The sequence below is a fragment of the Pseudophryne corroboree genome, chromosome 6 (genome assembly GCF_028390025.1).
Source record: "Pseudophryne corroboree isolate aPseCor3 chromosome 6, aPseCor3.hap2, whole genome shotgun sequence".
NCBI classification, from domain to species: domain Eukaryota; kingdom Metazoa; phylum Chordata; class Amphibia; order Anura; family Myobatrachidae; genus Pseudophryne; species Pseudophryne corroboree.
The window spans coordinates 377,545,482-377,566,939 of NC_086449.1; the positions used below are offsets into that span (position 1 = coordinate 377,545,482).

Consider the following 21,458-nt stretch of genomic DNA (forward strand, 5'->3'; position numbering starts at 1 on the left):
GCATACTCTCTCTCTGTCTCCCCAAAGGGCTGTGTGGGGTCCTGTCCTCAGTCAGAGCATTCCCTGTGTGTGTGCGGTGTGTCGGTACGGCTGTGTCGACATGTTTGATGAGGAGGCTTATGTGGAGGCGGAGCAGATGCCGATAAATGGGATGTCGCCCCCTGTGGGCCGACACCAGAGTGGATGGATAGGTGGAAGGTATTAACCGACAGTGTCAACTCCTTACATAAAAGGCTGGATGACGTAACAGCTATGGGACAGCCAGCTTCTCAGCCCGCGCCTGCCCAGGCGTCTCAAAGGCCATCAGGGGCTCAAAAACGCCCGCTCCCTCAGATGGCAGACACAGATGTCGACGCGGAGTCTGACTCCAGTGTCGACGAGGTTGAGACATATACACAATCCACTAGGAACATCCGTTACATGATCCCGGCAATAAAAAATGTGTTACACATTTCTGACATTAACCCAAGTACCACTAAAAAAGGGTTTTATGTTTGGGGAGAAAAAGCAGGCAGTGTTTTGTTCCCCCATCAAATGAGTGAATGAAGTGTGAAAAAGCGTGGGTTCCCCCGATAAGAAACTGATAATTTCTAAAAAGTTACTGATGGCGTACCTTTTCCCGCCAGAGGATAAGTTACGCTGGGAGATATCCCCTAGGGTGGATAAGGCGCTCACACGTTTGTCAAAAAAGGTGGCACTGCCGTCTTAGGATACGGCCACTTTGAAGGTACCTGCTGATAAAAAGCAGGAGGCTATCCTGAAGTCTGTATTTACACACTCAGGTACCAGACTGAGACCTGCAGATAGTGCTGCTGCAGCGTGGTCTGTAACCCTGTCAAACAGGGATACTATTTTGCGAACATAAGACGTCGTCTTATATATGAGGGATGCACAGAGGGATATTTTGCCGGCTGGCATCCTGAATTAATGCAATGTCCATTCTGTCAGGAGGGTATTAGAGACCCGACACTGGACAGGTGATGCTGACTTTAAAAGGCATATAGAGCCTTATAAGGGTGAGAAATTGTTTGGGGATGGTCTCTGGGACCTCGTATCCACAGCAACAGCTAGGAAGAAAATTTTTTACCTCAGGTTTCCTCACAGCCTAAGAAAGCACTGTATTATCAGGTACAGTCCTTTTGGCTTCAGAAAAGCAAGCGGGTTAAAGGCGCTTGCTTTCTGCACAGAGACGAGGGAAGAGGGAAAAAGCTGCACCAGTCAGCCAGTTCCCAGAATCAAAATTCTTCCCCCGCTTCCTCTGAGTCCACCGCATGACACGGGGGCTCCACAGGCGTAGCCAGGTACGGTGGGGGGCCACCTCAAAAATTTCAGCGATCAGTGGGCTCGCTCACAGGTGGATCCCTGGATCCTTCAAGTAGTATCTCAGGGGTACAGGCTGGAATTCGAGGCGTCTCCCCCCCGCCGTTTCCTCAAATCTGCCTTGCCGACAACTCCCTCAGGCAGGGAGACTGTGCTAGAGGCAATTCACAAGCTGTATTCCCAGCAGGTGATAGTCAAGGTGCCCCTACTTCAACAAGGACGGGGTCACTATTTCACACTGTTTGTGGTACCGAAACCGGACGGTTCGGTGAGACCCATTTTAAATTTGAAGTCCTTGAACACATACATAAAAAAAATTCAAGTTCAAGATGGAATCGCTCAGGGCGGTTATTGCAAGCCTGGAGGAGGGGGATTACATGGTATCCCTGGACATCAAGGATGCTTACCTACATGTCCCCATTTACCATCCTCACCAGGAGTACCTCAGATTGTGGTACAGGATTGCCATTACCAATTCCAAACACTGCCGTTTGGACTGTCCACGGCACCGAGGGTCTTTACCAAGGTAATGGCAGAAATGATGATACTCCTTCGAAAAAAGGGAGTTTTTAATTATCCCGTACTTGGACGATCTCCTTATAAAGGCGAGGTCCATGGAGCAGTTGTTGGTCGGAGTAGCACTATCTCGGGAAGTGCTACAACAGCAGGATGGATTCTATACATTCCAAAGTCACAGCTGGTTCCTACCACACGCCTGCTGTTCCTGGGGATGGTTCTGGACACAGAACAGAAAAAAGTGTTTCTCCCGCAGGAGAAACCCAAGGAGCTGTCATCTCTAGTCAGAGACCTCCTGAAACCAAAACAGGTATCGGTGCATCACTGCACACGAGTCCTGGGAAAAATGGTAGCTTCTTACGAAGCAAAATTCCATTCGGCAGGTTCCATGCAAGAACCTTTCAGTGGGACCTCTTGGACAAGTGGTCGGAATCGCATCTTCAGATGCATCGGCTGATAACCCTGTCTCCAAGGACCAGGGTATCTCTACTGTGGTGGCTGCAGAGTGCTCATCTTCAAGAGGGCCGCAGATTCGGCATACAGGACTGGGTCCTGGTAACCACGGATGCCAGCCTTCGAGGCTGGGGGGCAGTCACACAGGGAAGAAATTTCCAAGGACTTTGGTTAAGTCAGGAGTCGTCCCTACACATAAATACTCTGGAACTGAGGGCCATTTACAATGCCCTAAGTCTGGCAAGGCCTCTGCTTCAAAACCAGCCGGTACTGATCCAATCAGACAACATTACGGCAGTCGCCCATGTAAACCGACAGGGCGGCACAAGAAGCAGGATGGCGATGGCAGAAGCCACAAGGATTCTCCGATGGGCGGAAAATCACGTCTTAGCACTGTCAGCAGTGTTCATTCCGGGAGTGGACAACTGGGAAGCAGACTTCCTCAGCAGACACGACCGACACCCGGGAGAGTGGGGACTTCATCCAGAAGTCTTCCAACTGTTGGTAAACCGTTGGGAAAGGCCACAGGTGGACATGATGGCATCCCGCCTAAACAAAAAAACTAGATATTGCGCCAGGTCAAGGGACCCTCAGGCAATAGCTGTGGACGCTCTAGTGACACCGTGGGTGTACCAGTCGGTTTATGTATTCCCTCCTCTGCCTCTCATACCAAAGGTACTGAGAATAATAAGAAAACGAGGAGTAAGAAATAATATCAGAGGACCTATGGCCTCTACCGCTCAGACAGGATCTGCTACAGCAGGGGCCCTGTCTGTTCCAAGACTTACCGCGGCTGCGTTGGACGGCATGGCGGTTGAATTCCGGATCCTAAAGCAAAAGGGCATTCCGGAGGAAGTCATTCCTACGCTGATAAAAGCCAGGAAAGAAGTAACCGCAAACCATTATCACCGTATTTGGTGAAAATATGTTGCATGGTGTGAGGCCAGGAAGGCCCCAACAGAGGAATTTCAGCTGGGTCGTTTTCTGCACTTCCTACAGTCAGGAGTGACTATGGACCTAAATTTGGGTTCCATTAAGGTCCAGATTTCGGCTCTGTCGATTTTCTTCCAGAAAGAACTGGCTTCACTGCCTGGAGTTCAGACATTTGTAAAGGGAGTGCTACATATTCAGCCCCTTTTTTGTGCCTTCTGTGGCACCTTGGGATCTCAACGTGGTGTTGAGTTTCTTAAAATCACATTGGTTTGAGCCACTTAAAACTGTGGATTTGAAATATCTCACGTGGAAAGTGGTCATGTTATTGGCCTTGGCTTCGGCCAGGCGTGTGTCAGAATTGGCGGCTTTGTCATGTAAAAGCCCTTATCTGATTTTCCATATGGATAGGGCAGAATTGAGGACTCATCCCCAGTTTCTCCCTAAGGTGGTATCAGCTTTTCACTTGAACCAACCTATTGTAGTGCCTGCGGCTACTAGGGACTTGGAAGATTCCAAGTTACTGGACGTAGTCAGGGCCTTAAAAATTTATATTTCCAGGACGGCTGGAGTCAGGAAAACTGACTCGTTTTTTATCCTGTAGGCACCCAACAAAATAGGTGCTCCTGCTTCTAAGCAGACTATTGCTCGCTGGATTTGTAGCACAATTCAGCTGGAGCATTCTGCGGCTGGATTGCCGCATCCTAAATCAGTAACAGCCCATTCCACGAGGAAAGTGGGCTCATCTTGGGCGGCTGCCCGAGGGGTCTCGGCTTTACAACTTTGCCGAGCTGCAACTTGGTCAGGGGCAAACACGTTTGCTAAATTCTACAAATTTGATACCCTGGCTGAGGAGGACCTTGAGTTCTCTCATTCGGTGCTGCAGAGTCATCCGCACTCTCCCGCCCGTTTGGGAGCTTTGGTATAATCCCCATGGTCCTTACGGAGTTCCCAGCATCCACTAGGATGTCAGAGAAAATAAGATTTTACTCACCGGTAAATCTATTTCTCGTAGTCCGTAGTGGATGCTGGGCGCCCATCCCAAGTGCAGATTGTCTGCAATACTTGTATATAGTTATTGCCTAACTAAAGGGTTATTGTTGAGCCATCTGTTGAGAGGCTCAGTTATATTTCATACTGTTAACTGGGTATAGTATCACGAGTTATACGGTGTGATTGGTGTGGCTGGTATGAGTCTTACCCGGGATTCAAAATCCTTCCTTATTGTGTCAGCTCTTCCGGGCACAGTATCCTAACTGAGGTCTGGAGGAGGGGCATAGAGGGAGGAGCCAGTGCACACCAGATAGTACCTAATCTTTCTTTTAGAGTGCCCAGTCTCCTGCGGAGCCCGTCTATTCCCCATGGTCCTTACGGAGTTCCCAGCATCCACTACGGACTACGAGAAATAGATTTACCGGTGAGTAAAATCTTATTTTTTATTTTTTTCTCACCATCCTTCTGATCAGCTTGTAACAGTAACAATATTGTCTCTGAGCTTAATATACTTATGTCAAAATGTTACAAATGTTACACTGTACCTACTATTTGTAATGTCTGTGATTGATGCTTGTGCTTCAATAAAAAGTTGTTAAAAAAAAATAAACAAATCAAACAACAAAGTGAATTCATGATCCTGTTTCCTCAGGCAGTGGTATACACCAGGGATATGTCCTGTTCACCTGTGGACCAGTCCAATTCTGCTTGCAGACTATTTTCTGCACACGCACAAAATTATTTTCATAATTTACACTACACAAACTGATGTAAATTCAGATCAGCATTAACTCCAGTATTGCTTAAATTTTTTTTTTTTTTAATCTTGTCATTTGTAATTCAGCTGTATGTATATATGGGATGTAGTTATGTGCCACCGGTCACAACACCTGCCTCTACATCCCGCCCCCTGAGAATCCCAACAATCGGCATGCCAACTAGCAGGGACTATTCCCACTCGTGAGTGTCCAGAACACCCATAGAGTGGGAATAGAACCGCTGAGCCCGCAAGGGGCTTGTTGCGCTCGCCCCCCCCCCCTGCCGGCATTCCGCTGCCGGGATACCGGCGGAGGTATGCTGACTGGCGGTCTCCTGACCTGCGGTCACGCATACCCAACCGTGTATATGCAGTATGCTCAGTTTTACTTATATAGAACATTAGAAAGAAGCCATTAGATCTACAGTATATGCTACAGAGGATATTTGAGAATGTATGTTATGTGTTACCTTAGGGTCCATTGATGCCAATGTGTATAAGACTCACTACAACATCTCTCTCTCTCTGTTTGTAGCTTGATTTCTGGAGAGAGCCTTCCAGCACTAATATACCAGTTGATGTCAGAGTTCCATTTGAAAGTCTCCAATCTGTGAAGGTGTACCTGGAATCCAACAATATTGAGTACTCCGTAATGATAGAAGATCTGCAGGCAAGTCGCTCAAAATGTATATATACTTCTAAACTTTGGAAGGGATGTTATTGGGTTATGCAGATAATGAAGGTTATTTGCGTGGTTCTGGAATTTGATTAGCTTGTCTGAAGAGGTGAGTTTTCAGGGAACACTTGTAGGTTTGGAGACTTGAAAAAAGTCTTATTGCGCGTGTAGCCCCCCAAAATCTTAGAGATGTGAACAGTGGCGGCACCAGTGTCGGAGACACCTGGTATAGCCATGAGCCCCAAGGGGGTGTTGCTTTGTGGGCAAGGGGCGTGGACTTGCTGAAGTTGCCCGATGACGTCACTGCAGGTGGTACAGCCTCCGGGGGAAGCCCCCGATTACCTCACTCCGGGACCGTGCCCAGCATCCCTAGAGATGCTGGGCTGCCCCCAGAGACTCTGGCTGCACTGCCGGCTCCTTCTCAGTGACAGGAGCCAAGTGCTGCATGATGATGGCACTGCAGCACCTGGCTCCTCTCACTTCAGATGAGTCAGCAATTTTGGTGTCAGCCCCTGGAAGATTGAAACCCGAGTGCAGTCCACACCCCCTTTGTGACACCTCTAGCCATATATGGGAGAAGGCAAGGTCGGACTGGCCCACAGGGGCAGTGAGGAAACCCCCAGTGGGCCCCCCCTGCCTAATAGCCCATCTCCTCCTCTAGGGATCAGATTCCAGACTGTTATTTGAATTATACATTATACATGTGTTACATTATACTGCACAGGACTATGGTGTATTCTCTACACTGCATTGCTGTTATCAATCTGCTACATTATCATATATTTTTCAAGGGGCCCAGACAATGCACATCTAATGTTTAGCTAAGCATCTGGCCACACCCCTAAGCATGGGCCCTTATCACTGCATTCCCCCGGTGGGGCATTTATGCTCCAGTCCGACACTGGGAGAAGGTAATGTGTGTGGATGAGAGACGCAGATCTTGTGCAGAGCAGCAAGGTTGAGTTGGAAGATATTTCAAGAAAAATGAAGTGATGTATGTTGGTGTATCTTGGTTAATAGTCTTATGTGTAAGTAAAATTACATATTACAATACTTTGTACAATCTTGTGTTATCTGTATTGCTGACCTTGCTACAATAAATACCTGTAAAGTGTAATCATGAGTGTAGTGGTCATTTGCTATTACTAAATGAATGTAGTTAAACTGGTTGAAATCATTTTTGGTATTGTGTTGCAGGAGGTGATAAATGCAGAGAAGCAGGAGATGGAACACAATGAAAGGAAGGAACGTAACTCTGGAGCTTTCAATTATGGAGCTTATCATACTCTGGACAATGTAAGAATTGAGGGCGTAATTCAGGTTGGATTGCTCTTCTGATCTAACAAGCAGTTTCCTGATTATCCGGAAACTGCGCATGTACAGAACGGGTCCTGTGATCGCAATACAGGATTGCAAATGGCTCTGCCTGATTGACAGGCAGAAGCGTTCTAGGGGAGGGACTGGGGCAGTAGCAGCCGGCATTGCCTAGTTTTCTGGGAGTGGTGAGACCAAGGACCAGTAAACCAGAGACCAAATGCAGGTAGTCTCCTGCAGTCGCAGATGAACATCACGACTGATGGTCGCGATGTTTATCCTGGACTGCGATCGCATCGATAGCAGTATTGCTATCGCAAATGCAGGAAGGAGGTGTTATGCACCTCCTCTTGCATGTGCATTGATAAGGATTGCATTTGCAAAACTGCTGACATTTTTTACAACATTTTAGCCACAAAATAGAATAAATAAATAAAAATTAGAATTATTTTTTCCTAAATATATTTTTGTTTATTACATTGCCCTTATTTTGTTTCATGCTTAATATGTACTACACATGTAATTGCTTTATCTGAGCTGACTCCCCCATCACACTCCTCTACTGAGACAGATACATGAATACACTAATCAGCTGATGTTTTTATAGTTATTTTGTTCTGGGGGGACAAAACTCACCCAGATATATTCTTTTCATTCCTAGCTTTACAAAGCTATTGACTTGATTTTACTGGATTACAAGTCACTAATCAGCAGACAGCAGATTGGAACGTCATATGAAGGGCGCCCTATCTATGTCCTTAAGGTAAGCATCTTTTAAAGGCTTTTTCATAATGTATTATTGAGTTGGTTTAATAGGAGAATAAATTATTTGGATGTTTACTGTGGATGTATAATGGCCTATAAACTGGCTTTTCTGGTGATCACAGATCAATAAGCACACATGTAACAGATCTACAAATCAAACATTAAAGGAATGTTTCAGTTTATTCATGTTTACAACATTGCTTTTTAAATCCATCATAGATTAAAGTATTGGTTAGATTTTTTACTTTTTATTATACAAAAACGTATTTGTGACTACAATCCTACTAATATGTGAATCATTTCAAATAATAATATAGATGATCTACCTTTAGTTATATACCACAAGCATATTACAAGTGCTGACACATCAGATATGACAATTTTACTATCTTATGCTTAGCAATATACTGTAGTGAAGAGAGGTGAGGGAGGATGAAAGGGCCATGTTCGAGACACAGTAGTTTACATAAAAATCTTTGCTGGCACAAAGGTAAAATTTAATTTGTTTATTCCACCTAAGAGGTGTGACTTAAATTCAAGAACTGAATTCATATTATACAGTATGTCCTGAGCGCTGAGCATGAAGGATGTCTCTTAGATGGACTGTCTAATTACAGTCGGGTATCTTTTAACCCTCTACAAAGCCCAGACTCTGCCGAGTAATACCTGGAATTGGCATCTCTTACTAGATAGAACATTGGGACTCGTTATAAAATTATTAAATTCATAATGTTAAACAGTGTGGCTAATGCCCCTTCCTCCTACCTCTCCAGCCCCCCCCCCCTTCCCATTTCTATCCCACAAGTACCACTTTTAAAATAAATGGCTAGAGAAACATTATGGCAAAGTTAGGTTACTATATATAGAGAAAAGGATAATGCAGTAAGCAGCACTGCAAACACCAGCTCATCCTACTTGACATGGGAGGGTAAATACTGCACCCACCACCATAACCATATACCTAGTAGTAAAATTAACACAAACCCCCTACATCTCGCCCAACTGAGGGTTTACTTTTAGCCTCCATGGCTTTGCACCTGGTCTCCCCCCCTCCCTCTACCCTCCACCCTCTATGGTATCCACTCCAGTCACCGTAGAACTAGATGGAGAGACCTCTTGCTCACCATAGGGCTACTTTAAGTTGCTAACCACAATACTTACCATTACCACCAAGCAAGGTTTTTTGCCTTGCCTGCCAGGGAACCTCTACGATGCACAGTTTTGTTGCCTTGCTTGCCACAATTCTACTATTATGGTGAATGGTTACTTTGCTGATCATGAAAGTCTGAAGGCGCAAACCTGCCGCCCTGGGTCATCAAAATCATGAATTCTATAATTGCAGAAGTAAATGCCACTCTAAATAGCTTGGCTTCACCCTCATCTGTATGTAATAAATGTGTCACTCTTCTCATCACAAAATTGGTAAAAACAAAAACACATTTATTGGGCATGTAAGCAGACTGATATAATAAAATAGAAAGCAAAATAATCTTCCAATCACAATTACTGTAACTCGGACAACTATGTATTGGGGTATATACACTGTACTAGACTTCCAGGTATTGTCATGTTGTGGATATTTGTTGCAGACAGGAGTAATGTGAACCATGCTAACCTGAACCAAGAACTTTATATTTTAATTTATATGACCATTGAAAAAGGAACCGTCTCAGTTCAGTATGCGTACTCTGCCATATGAGGCCACAAAACAGCTCATACTGTATGCTCAATTGGGAGTATATATAACACAACACACTTCAGTCAAAGGGTAATTTCTTCTGTCCTCCCTTGTACAAATCTCCATCTGTGTTGCTGAACATACAGCGCAGCATATACTTCCATGCTTTCATGGATGTGGTTGGTTAGGACATATCCGAAAGTTCAGCACGAAAGAAAATAAGTATTTCATTTATTCTCTATAGCCAAATAGAGCTGACTCAGTTGGGTTGTTTTAAAAGTTAACAAAAAAGCCTGGGTAAATGCTATTCAAAAATGTAGAACATAATCGAAAAGTGCATGGAATACAGTTTATTTTCAATTGGTTTTGAATAGGATATTGTCCAGATTGTAGCCTTCATTTGTAATACACATTTTACGTCAATTTCTAAAGTTTTGCATCACTCGGCCAGTAAATTTGCGCCGTCCCTCCCTTATTTAATAAAAGCATAGTGCGCACAACAAAAAAGGGATGTGGTCTCACAATGAAGGGGAGTTGCCATAAAATAGTACCCCAATTCAAATTATATACAGGGTATATATTTGTACTCCCTACTGCCTCTCTGTGCCCCCCTTCTGCTTCTCTGGGCCTCTATCTTTACCCTCTTTCTGACATTTTTCCTTTTCTATGCAATCCATTATTTATTTAAGCCCTTCTGTGTTCTCTCCCAGTCGCTGTGTCATCCCCCATGCCTGTGTTGTCTCTGAGCCACTTTGTATCCCCCCACACCTTTTTTCTCTCCCAGCCACTGTGTCACCCCCAACCCTGTGTTCTCTCCCAGCCACTGTCCGACCCCCCCCCCCCTCCCCCGCCACACCAGTGTTCTCTCCAGGCCAGTGTCACCCCCACCCAGTGTTCTCTCCAAACCAGTGTTACCGCCAGCCCTGCCCCAGTGATCTCTCCCAGGCACTGTGTCATTCTGCATCCCAGTGTTCTCTCCAGGCCAGTGTCACCTCTCTCCCCTGTGTTCTTTCGAGGCGAGTGTCACTCTACCCACCACTGTGCTCTTTCTAGGCCAGTATAACCCCCACCCCTGTGTTCTCTCCCAGCCACTGTCTCACTCCGCACCCCAGTGTTCTCTCCAGACCTGTGTCATCACCCACCCCAGTGTTCTCTCCAGGCCAGTGTCAACCCCTACCCCTGTGTTCTCTCCCAGCCATTGTGTCACTTCACACCCCAGTGTTCTCTCCCAGCCTAGTGTTTTCTCTCTCTATACAAACACTCCCCCCCAACATGACTCCGTGCTGTCTGTTGTACTAATCGCTTACCTGATCCATTAGACCAGGTGTAGCTGTGACCTGTAGGTGCCTGTGGTGGACCAGCCATTCCAGTGCCTTCAAGGTCTCCCACTTGTTATCACTCACTAGGCGGCACTCCAATCCTCCCCGTTGCTCGGGTCAGCCTTCCTCTGAAAGCCCAGGAAACAGCTACACTCCCAGTCCCAACCCCTGCCCTGATGCTATTGACTCCCGATCCTCACACTTCCATCCTCCCAGAGCAGAGCTCACTGCTCTCAACTTGCCACCGGCGCTGCGCTCTCAGGTCAGTACCGTTGTACTGCTCAGCAGGGTAGCAGAGCGGCTAGCAGAGCATCTCTTTAGCCCGGTGCCTCCCCACTTTGTATACCCTTGCTGAGCAGGTTGCACCGGCTCTGCTCATCAGCTTCATGAAAGGCCTCTACACAGCAAACAGAGCCATCTGAAAGCTGAGGTCTACAAAACTTGACCAAGAACTATTAATGAACTGAAGGCTACTATATGCCAAGAAATGACGTTATAATACTCAAAACTAATTGAAAATAAACTGTATTCCATGTACTTTTAGATTATGTACTAAATTTTGAATAGCCTTTTTTTGTTAACCTTTAAAACCTAATCATTTTTCTGCCTCACCCTTTACTTCAGACTAAGCTTAAACTAATGCCTAAATGAACTTACAGGTCAATGGTCCATACCTGTGTTAATGGATACTTTTTCTATTGCGCCATGACTAGGGTTGCCACCTCATGCATCATTGATTCTCGGAGATCCTCCACCCCCCACCCACCCCAATTCGCCCCGACACCAAGCAATGTTCATGTAAATAAAATGATGTACCATATTTATAAAATAGTAAATATGTATTTTATTATAAACAGACGGCACGCCGCATGGCCGCACACTGCGCAATGAGTTGGTGACAATAGGGGAGCTACAGGGAGAGGTTATGTTGATGGTGGTGCAATATAATAAGTAATGGAAAAGCTGCAGGAAAACGGTTTAGGCCAATATAAGGCATTGTAAAAAGAGGTGTGTTGTGAAGAGAGATTTAATTGAACAATGGTGTCAAATGCACTAAATGGTTTAATCAGGCAGCCTAGGCAGTTATGGAAGGCAATAACAGTTCTAGTGAGCCGAAATGGGGTCCTATAAAGAATTTTAGGGAGCAGTGTCTGCCTAGCCATGACCAAGATTAACATTAAAATCTGGGGAGTGATCAGATTCTCTTTGATGAATGAGCTAAATCAGTACCAGTATATATGGTATCCATGGGAAACTTCAGTTGCCAAGGCTTAAAACAAGTGAGGTCATGGTATAAAACAATTTGATTAGAAATCACTGAGGCGCTGATTGACTGACAAGTGCTTTTATACAGTTCACAAAAGACTCTCTAATAAACACCAACACATAAGAAATCAGTGTTTATGCTTACTGTAGGTTAATTACATGAGTATATATATATATATATATATATATATATATATACACATATACATATATATATATATCCATAGAGAAGATTCGGCACTCCAAACGTAAATTGTCGTAGTGGCTCTGGTGCCTACTTAAAGGGGTCAGCGCCCCTGCACATGCAGCAAATAACAGGAAGCGGCACTCAGAGACTTGGTAAATCGTGCAAAATAAAGCAGCAAAGCTTTAATGTACCATCACATCAACGTTTCGGGGGTTTCCCCCTTCATCAGGATAACACCAAATAATAAAGACACAAAATTTATACATTACCCCCACCAATCAAACCATTCCAGCATTCCCGCCAATGTCCCGGGGATCCGCTGTCACTCCCCCCTCGCTCACGGCTCCTGCCGGAGGCGGAAGTGACGCAGCACACCGCACTGGCCGCTGGGGAAGTTGCTATGGAGACGCGGCACCACACGCGCTCAGAGACGCCGCTGGCGTTGCCACGGAAACCCGCAACGTGTGTTACAACATAAAAAGCAGTACAGGTTAATAACATGAAACCGACTAATCGCGTCAGCGGCATCCTAACCTCGGGCGGTGCCAGGCCTCCACGTACACAAATTACAGCAATATGTAAATAATGTAAACTATAAGCCCCACAGTGCATGGCTGCTGCAAGAGCATACCTAAGGTTTTATGGTACAATATACAAGCACAGTCGAAGAGCAATCAATATAACATATTTTATAAAAGAACAACAAAAAAATAATAGATAAGAATAAAGAAATAAAAATAGAAATAGAGTATTCTCATTCTGACATTTCCAACAGCGGGATCACCCAGCATATTAAATTAATGAATATAAGCTATAGGTTATCAGTAAGCTCAACCATTGTGAACAGATTAACCACCATGGTATTAATCAGTGTTGTTAAACCAAAACATGCCCCCCAGTCCATTACTAGATCCTGCAGATATTTAGCACATCGAAAACCTCAACACTATGAAACAATCCAGCGTGATCACAGAAAACAATTGAGGCCCATGGTCTCATTCAGACCCTTGGGGGCCAATGTATCAAGACGGAAAATCCAATGGGCTTCCAGTTGTAATAAACTTTTGTGTCTATCTCCTCTCCGCAATGATTGAGGCACATGATCAATGATCTTATACCGTATGGTGGCAACGCCATGTCCCCAACGGGCAAAATTGCGTGCCACCGGTTGTTTGCTATGTCCAGATAGAAGTGCGGCTCTAATGGCTGCCCTATGCTGTGCCATCCTCTCTTTAAACTGGCATACAGTCTTGCCTACATACTGAAGCCCGCAAGGGCAAATCAGCACATAGACAACGAATTTTGAAGAACAGGTGAGAGGCCATCTAATTTTAAATCTTTTCCCAGACTGGGCATGAACAATGGTGTCACTGGTCTGGAGGTACCCACAGGTGGTACACCCCAGACATCGGTAGCAACCATTCTTTCTGGTCAAAAAATTTTGATTTTTTTTTTTTTTTAGTTTGTCCAAACCCAGTAATATCTGTCCGGACTATGATGTCCTTAATGTTCCTACTCCTAGAATGGCCTGCCAACAAATGAGTGCCATGCAGGCTATTAAGACCTGAATCAGATGCCACCAGAGGCCACCATGATTTAACAAACTTCTTCTTTTCTTCACTCTGCGTACTGTATTCAGTAATCCACGGAATAGTGTTCTGTAATGATTTCCTATTATGTTTTATACTTTTCTCAGATAAAAGTGTCTGTCGTGTATGACCTAAAGCTTTAACTTTAGCTTTTTCTAACTCACAAGTAGGGTAACCCTTATCCAAAAATGTTTTCGTCATGAGCTCCAACTGTCTTAATGTATCATCTGGATCACTGGTGGTCCTACACACCCTCAAATATTGAGAGTATGGGAGACCTCTAACAGTGGAACGGGGATGAAAACTATTGTGTCTGAGAAGGCTATTTCTATCAGTAGGCTTCGCATACAGTGTTGTCTGTATTTGTTGTTGGACAATCAAAATTTTAATGTCCAAATAGTTAATTTCAGTGGAACTAACAGTGTAAGAAAGTTTAATCGGACTAGACGACACATTGTGATTATCGACATGTGTCAAAAACACTTGCAAATCAACATCCCAAAATACCAGAAGATCATCTATGTATCTATAATACACAAAAATCCCCTCAGCTATACTGGCATTCTCAAAGAACAATTTGCGTTCTGCCTCCCACATATATGAGTTGGCAAGTGACGGAGCCACTGCCGACCCCATTGCTGCATATATATATATATATATATATATATATATATATATAAAAAATCTATCTTAGCATCATCTGTGTATTATAGACTACTTATGTTATTAATATATTGTATTTACATTACAGTTCAGCACTGGCGCCAATCGTCCTGCTATTTGGGTTGATGCAGGCATTCATTCCCGTGAGTGGGTCACCCAAGCTACTGCCCTGTGGACTGCACACAAGGTAATTGTCATCTGCAACAAAATAACTTGAGATGGATAAATCATGCCAAGGTGCTGAAAAGGGCTCTACACAATTATTATGTTCACATATTGTTTGCGTAGCAGCAGTGATTATTTATTTATTATTATTACAAGTTATTTATATAGCGCACACATATTCCGCAGTGCTTTATTGAGAATATTTGTCCATTCACATCAGTCCCTGCCCCAGTGGAGCTTACAATCTGTATTCCCTACCACATGCACACACATTCATGCTAGGGTTAATTTTGTCAGGAGCTAATTAACCTACCTGTATATTTTTGGATTGTGGGAGGAAACTGGAGTACCCGGGGGAAACCCACCAAGTGATTACTGTTAACAGTGATTTCTCTATCGTCCTTGTGGATGCTGGGGTTCCTGAAAGGACCATGGGGAATAGCGGCTCCGCAGGAGACAGGGCACAAAAAGTAAAGCTTTCCGATCAGGTGGTGTGCACTGGCTCCTCCCCCTATGACCCTCCTCCAGACTCCAGTTAGATTTTGTGCCCGAACGAGAAGGGTGCAATCTAGGTGGCTCTCCTAAAGAGCTGCTTAGAGAAAGTTTAGCTTAGGTTTTTTACTTTACAGTGAGTCCTGCTGGCAACAGGATCACTGCAACGAGGGACTTAGGGGAGAAGTAGTGAACTCACCTGCGTGCAGAGTGGATTTGCTGCTTGGCTACTGGACACTAGCTCCAGAGGGACGATCACAGGTACAGCCTGGATGGTCACCGGAGCCGCGCCGCCGGCCCCCTTGCAGACGCTGAAAAGAGAAGAGGTCCAAAATCGGCGGCTGAAGACTCCTGAGTCTTCATAAAGGTAGCGCACAGCACTGCAGCTGTGCGCCATTTTCCTCTCAGCACACTTCACACAACAGTCACTGAGGGTGCAGAGCGCTGGGGGGGGCGCTCTGAGAGGCAAATAAAAACCTTATTAGAGGCAAAAAATACCTCACATATAGCCCACAGAGGCTATATGGAGATATTTAACCCCTGCCTAACTTCAAAAATAGCGGGAGACGAGCCCGCCGTAAAAGGGGCGGGGCCTATCTCCTCAGCACACAGCGCCATTTTCTCTCACAGAAAAGCTGGAGAGAAGGCTCCCAGGCTCTCCCCTGCACTGCACTACAGATACAGGGTTAAAACAGAGAGGGGGGGCACTGATTTTGGCGATATTGTATATATATAAAAGATGCTATAAGGGAGAAACACTTATATAAGGTTGTCCCTATATAATTATAGCGTTTTTGGTGTGTGCTGGCAGACTCTCCCTCTGTCTCCCCAAAGGGCTAGTGGGTCCTGTCCTCTGTCAGAGCATTCCCGGTGTGTGTGCTGTGTGTCGGTACGTGTGTGTCGACATGTATGAGGACGATGTTGGTGAGGAGGCGGAGAAATTGCCTGTAATGGTGATGTCACTCTCTAGGGAGTCGACACCGGAATGGATGGCTTATTTAGAGAATTACGTGAGAATGTCAACACGCTGCAAGGTCGGTTGACGACATGAGACGGCCGACAATCTATTAGGACCGGTCCAGGCGTCTCAGAAACACCGTCAGGGGTTTTAAAAACGCCCATTTACCTCAGTCGGTCGACACAGACACAGACACGGACACTGAATACAGTGTCGACGGTGAATAAACAAACGTATTTCTCATTAGGGCCACACGTTAAGGGCAATGAAGGAGGTGTTACGTGTTTCTGATACTACAAGTACCACAAGAAAGGGTATTATGTGGGAGTGAAAAAACTACCTGTAGTTTTTCCTGAATCAGATAAAATAAAATGAAGTGTGTGATGATGCGTAGGGTTACCCCGATAGCAAATATTGGCGTTATACCCTTTCCCGCCAGAAATTAGGGTACGTTGGGAAACACCCCTTAGGGTGATAAGGCGCTCACACGCTTATCAAGTGGCGTTACCGTCTCCAGATACGGCCGCCCTCAAGGAGCCAGCTGATAGGAAGCTGGAAAAATATCCTAAAAAGTATATACACACATACGGTGGTTATACTGCGACCAGCGATCGCCATCAGCCTGGAGATGCAGTGCTGGGTTGGCTTGGTCGGTTTCCCTGACTGAAAATATTTTATTCATGTAGAGCATTTAATAGGATGCATTCTATATATATGTATGTGAGATGCACAGAGGGATATTTGCTCTCTGGCATCAAGATAAGTGCGTTGTCCATATCTCCCAGAAGATGTCAGGGACACGACAGTGGTCAGGTGATACAGATCCCATACGGCAGATGGAAGTATTGCTGTATAAAGGGAAGGAGTTATTTGGGGGTCGGTCCATCGGACCTGGGGACCACAGCAACAGCTGGGAAATCCAACCTTTTTTACCCCAAGTTACATCTCAGCTAAAAAAGACACCGTCTTTTCAGCCTCAATCTTTCCTTTCCCATGAGGGCATGCAGGCAAAAGGCCAGTCATATCTGCCCAGACATAGAGGTAAGGGAAGTAGACTGCAGCAGGCAGCCCTTTCCCAGGAAAAGAAGCCCTCCACCGCGTCTGCCAAGTCCTCAGCATGACGCTGGGGCCGTGCAAGCGGACTCAAGGTGGGGGGGTAGTCTCAAGAGTCTCAGGGCGCAGTGGGATCACTCGCAAGTTGACCCCTAGATCGTACGAGTATTATCCCAGGGGTAAAGATTGGAGAGTCGAGACATCTTCTCCTCGCAGGTTCCTGAAGTCTGCTTTACCAACGGCTCCCTCCGACAGGGAGGCAGCATTGGAAACAATTCACAAGCTGTATATCCAGCAGGTGATAATCAAAGTACCCCTCCTACGACAAGGAAAAGGGTATTATTTTTCCACACTATATTGTGGTACTGAAGCCAGACGGCTTGGTGACACATAGTCTAAATCTAATATGTTTTGAACACTTACATAAAAGGTTCAAATCGAGATAAAGTCACTCAGAGCAGTGATAGCGAACCGGAAAAAAGGGGACTATATGGTGTCCCTGGACATCAAGGATTACCTCCATGTCCAAATTTTGTCCTTCTCATCAAGGGTACCTCTGGTTCGTGGTACAGAACTGTCAATATCAGTTTCAGACGATGCCGTTTGAATTATCCACGGCACCCCGGGCCTTTTTACCAAGGTAATGGCCGAAAAGATGTTTCTTCAAAGAAAAAAGGCATCTAAATTATCCCTTACTTGCACGACCTAAAAATGGCAAGTTCCAGAGAACAGTTGGAGGTCGGAAGAGCACTATCTAAAGTAGTTCTTCGACGGCACGACTGGATTCTAAATATTCCAAGAATCGCAGCTGTTTTCCGACGATACGTCTGCTGTTCCTAGGGATGATTCTGGACACGGTTCAGAAAAAGGTTTTTCTTCCCGAGAAAAAAGCCAAGGAGTTATCCGACCTGTCAGGAACCTCCTAAAACCAGGAAAGGTGTCTGTACATCAATGCACAAGAGTCCTGGGAAAAATGGTGGCTTTTTACGAAGCAATTCCATTCGGCAGATTCCATGCAACAATTTTCCAAAGGGATCTGTTGGACAAATGGTCAGGGTCGCATCCTCAGATGCACCTGCGAATAACCCTGTCGCCAAGGACAAGGGTATATCTTCTGTGGTGGTTGCAAAAGGCTCATCTATTGGAGGGCCGCAGATTCGGCATACAGGATTTGATCCTGGTGACCACGGACGCCAGCCTGAGAGGTTGGGGAGCAGTCACACAAGGAAGAAACTTCCAGGGGGTATGGACGAACCTGGAAAAGTCTCTTCACATAAACATTCTGGTACTAAGAGCAATCTAAAATGCTCTAAGCCAGGCGGAACCACTCCTGCAAGGAAAACCGGTGTTGATTCAGTCGGACAACATCACGGCGGTCGCCCATGTAAACAGACAGGGCGGCACAAGAAGCAGGAGTGCAATGGCAGAAGCTGCCAAGATTCTTCGCTGGGCGGAGAATCACGTAATAGCACTGTCAGCAGTGTTCTTCCCGGGCGTGGACAACTGGGAAGCAGACTTCCTCAGCAGACACGATATTCACCCGGGAGAGGGGGGTCTTCATCCAGAAGTCTTCCACATGCTAATAAACTGTTGGGAAAGACCAATGGTAGACATGATGGCGTCTCGCCTCAACAAGAAACTGGACAAGTATTGCGCCAGGTCAAGAGATCCACAGGCAATAGCTGTGGACGCACTGGTAACACCTTGGGTGTACAAATCAGTATATGTGTTTCCTCCTCTGCCTCTCATACCAAAGGTATTGAAGATTATACGGTGAAGAGGAGTAAGAACAATACTAGTGGCTCCGGATGGGCCAAGAAGGACTTGGTACCCGGAACTTCAAGAGTTGGTCACGGACGACCCGTGCCCTCTACTTCTGAGAAGGGACCTGCTACAACAGGGTCCCTGTCTCTTTCAAGACTTACCGCGGCTGCGTTTGACGGCATGGCGGTTGAACGCCAGATCCTAAAAGGGAAAGGCATTCCAGAAGAAGTCATTCCTACCTTGATTAAGGCAAGGAAGGAAGTCACCGCGAAACATTATCACCGCATTTGGCGAACATATGTCGCGTGGTGCGAGGATCGGAGTGTTCCGACGGAGGAATTTCAACTGGGTCGTTTCCTACATTTCCTACAATCAGGATTGTCTATGGGTCTCAAATTGAGATCTATTAAGGTTCAAATTTCGGCCCTGTCAATATTCTTCCAAAAAGAATTGGCCTCAGTTCCTGAGGTACAGACTTTTGTTAAAGGAGTACTGCATATACAGCCTCCTGTGGTGCCTCCGGTGGCACCGTGGGATCTAAATGTAGTTTTAGATTTCCTCAAATCCCATTGGTTTGAACCATTGAAAAAGGTGGATTTTAAATATCTCACATGGAAAGTGACTATGTTACTGGCCCTGGCTTCCGCCAGGAAAGTATCTGAATTGGCGGCTTTATCTTATAAAAGCCCTTATCTAATCTTCCATTCGGATAGGGCAGAACTGAGGACTCGTCCGCATTTTCTCCCTAAGGTGGTATCAGCGTTTCACCTGAACCAACCTATTGTGGTGCCTGCGGCCACTGGCGACTTGGAGGACTCCAAGTTGTTGGACGTTGTCAGAGCCTTAAAAATATACATTTCAAGGACGGCTGAAGTCAGAAAATCTGACTCGCTGTTGATACTATATGCACACAACAAGTTGGGTGCCCCTGCTTCTAAGCAGACGATTGCTCGTTGGATTTGTAACACAATTCAACTTGCTCATTCTGTGGCAGGCCTGCCACAGCCTAAATCTGTTAAGGCCCATTCCACAAGGAAGGTGGGCTCATCTTGGGCGGCTGCCCAAGGGGTCTCGGCATTACAATTCTGCCGAGCAGCTACGTGGTCGGGGGAAAACACGTTTGTAAAATTCTACAAATTTGATACCCTGGCAAAAGAGGACCTGGAGTTCTCTCATTCGGTGCTGCAGAGTCATCCGCACTCTCCCGCCCGTTTGGGAGCTTTGGTATAATCCCCATGGTCCTTTCAGGAACCCCAGCATCCACAAGGACGATAGAGAAAATAAGAATTTACTTACCGATAATTCTATTTCTCGGAGTCCGTAGTGGATGCTGGGCGCCCATCCCAAGTGCGGATTATCTGCAATACTTGTACATAGTTATTGCTAACTAAATCGGGTTATTGTTGTTGTGAGCCATCTTTTCAGAGGCTCCGCTGTTATCATACTGTTAACTGGGTTCAGATCACAGGTTGTACAGTGTGATTGGTGTGGCTGGTATGAGTCTTACCCGGGATTCAAAATTCCTCCCTTATTGTGTACGCTCGTCCGGGCACAGTACCTAACTGGAGTCTGGAGGAGGGTCATAGGGGGAGGAGCCAGTGCACACCACCTGATCGGAAAGCTTTACTTTTTGTGCCCTGTCTCCTGCGGAGCCGCTATTCCCCATGGTCCTTTCAGGAACCCCAGCATCCACTACGGACTCCGAGAAATAGAATTATCGGTAAGTAAATTCTTATTATCATTAACTACAGTATAAGAATATAGGCTCGAATTAAATCATACTATCATTATACCTCAGCTGATTTATTTGAATTTCTGCAAGTAATGTTAATTCAATTGCTTTGCCTACAAATATTAACCCTTAGACTTCTTCTTAAAGCTTGCTTCTGACTATGGGAAAGATGCATCTGTAACGTCGCTATTGAACAGTTATGATTTGTTTCTCCTGATTGTCACAAACCCTGATGGATATGCATTCTCACACTCATCAGTAAGTGTCACGTTTTGTGTGTTAGCATTGTTACTAATATATTTATTGGATATAGTGAAACGAGGTTAGTCTACTCATAATATTGTGCAGTTAAAAAGAGGGGGCACAGTAAAGAAGAATCTTCTTATACAGGCACTGGGATTTTGATGTTGATCACTTCTTTACCAGGCAAAGTCTCCTGCTCATAATTAGAGATGAGCGGTTCTGTGTGTTATAAATCCAAACTCACCCGAATTTGGGGGATCCTATTCTATCCAAGACCCAAACCAGTGCTTCCCTTAGTTCAGGACTTGGATTTATGATCAGAATCTTGGGTATTGGATTGCTTGTAAGTCCCTTCATGGTGATATCAGGAGCCATTTCACACAGGAGGGTGTGGTCAAAATTGACTGGTAATGACTGTAATTAATGTTAACAATACTATAGGAACATAAATATGTCCAGATTTTAGCTGTTTTCATCCATTTTCAAGAAATCCATAACCAAATCCGAATCCAGACCAAAACAATTGAGGCTGATTTTGTAAAGGTTTTGTCAAAACCAAAACATGAGGGTCTGCACACATCCTTACTATATACTCACCTACTTTTTTATTCTACTCTCAGGGAGA

At 45.3% G+C, this 21,458-nt stretch overlaps 1 protein-coding gene across 1 annotated transcript in view; it reads left to right on the forward strand.

The window, feature by feature from the left end:
- LOC134932377 (carboxypeptidase A2-like) overlaps positions 1-21,458 on the forward strand; it is a 94,096-nt gene that overhangs the window by 57,669 nt on the left and 14,969 nt on the right. Inside the window, exons 3-7 of the mRNA XM_063926749.1 lie at positions 5,505-5,639; positions 6,843-6,941; positions 7,621-7,722; positions 14,515-14,613; positions 20,738-20,848. Coding sequence (XP_063782819.1) covers positions 5,505-5,639; positions 6,843-6,941; positions 7,621-7,722; positions 14,515-14,613; positions 20,738-20,848 — 546 coding nt within the window. The remainder of the gene's footprint in view (positions 1-5,504; positions 5,640-6,842; positions 6,942-7,620; positions 7,723-14,514; positions 14,614-20,737; positions 20,849-21,458) is intronic.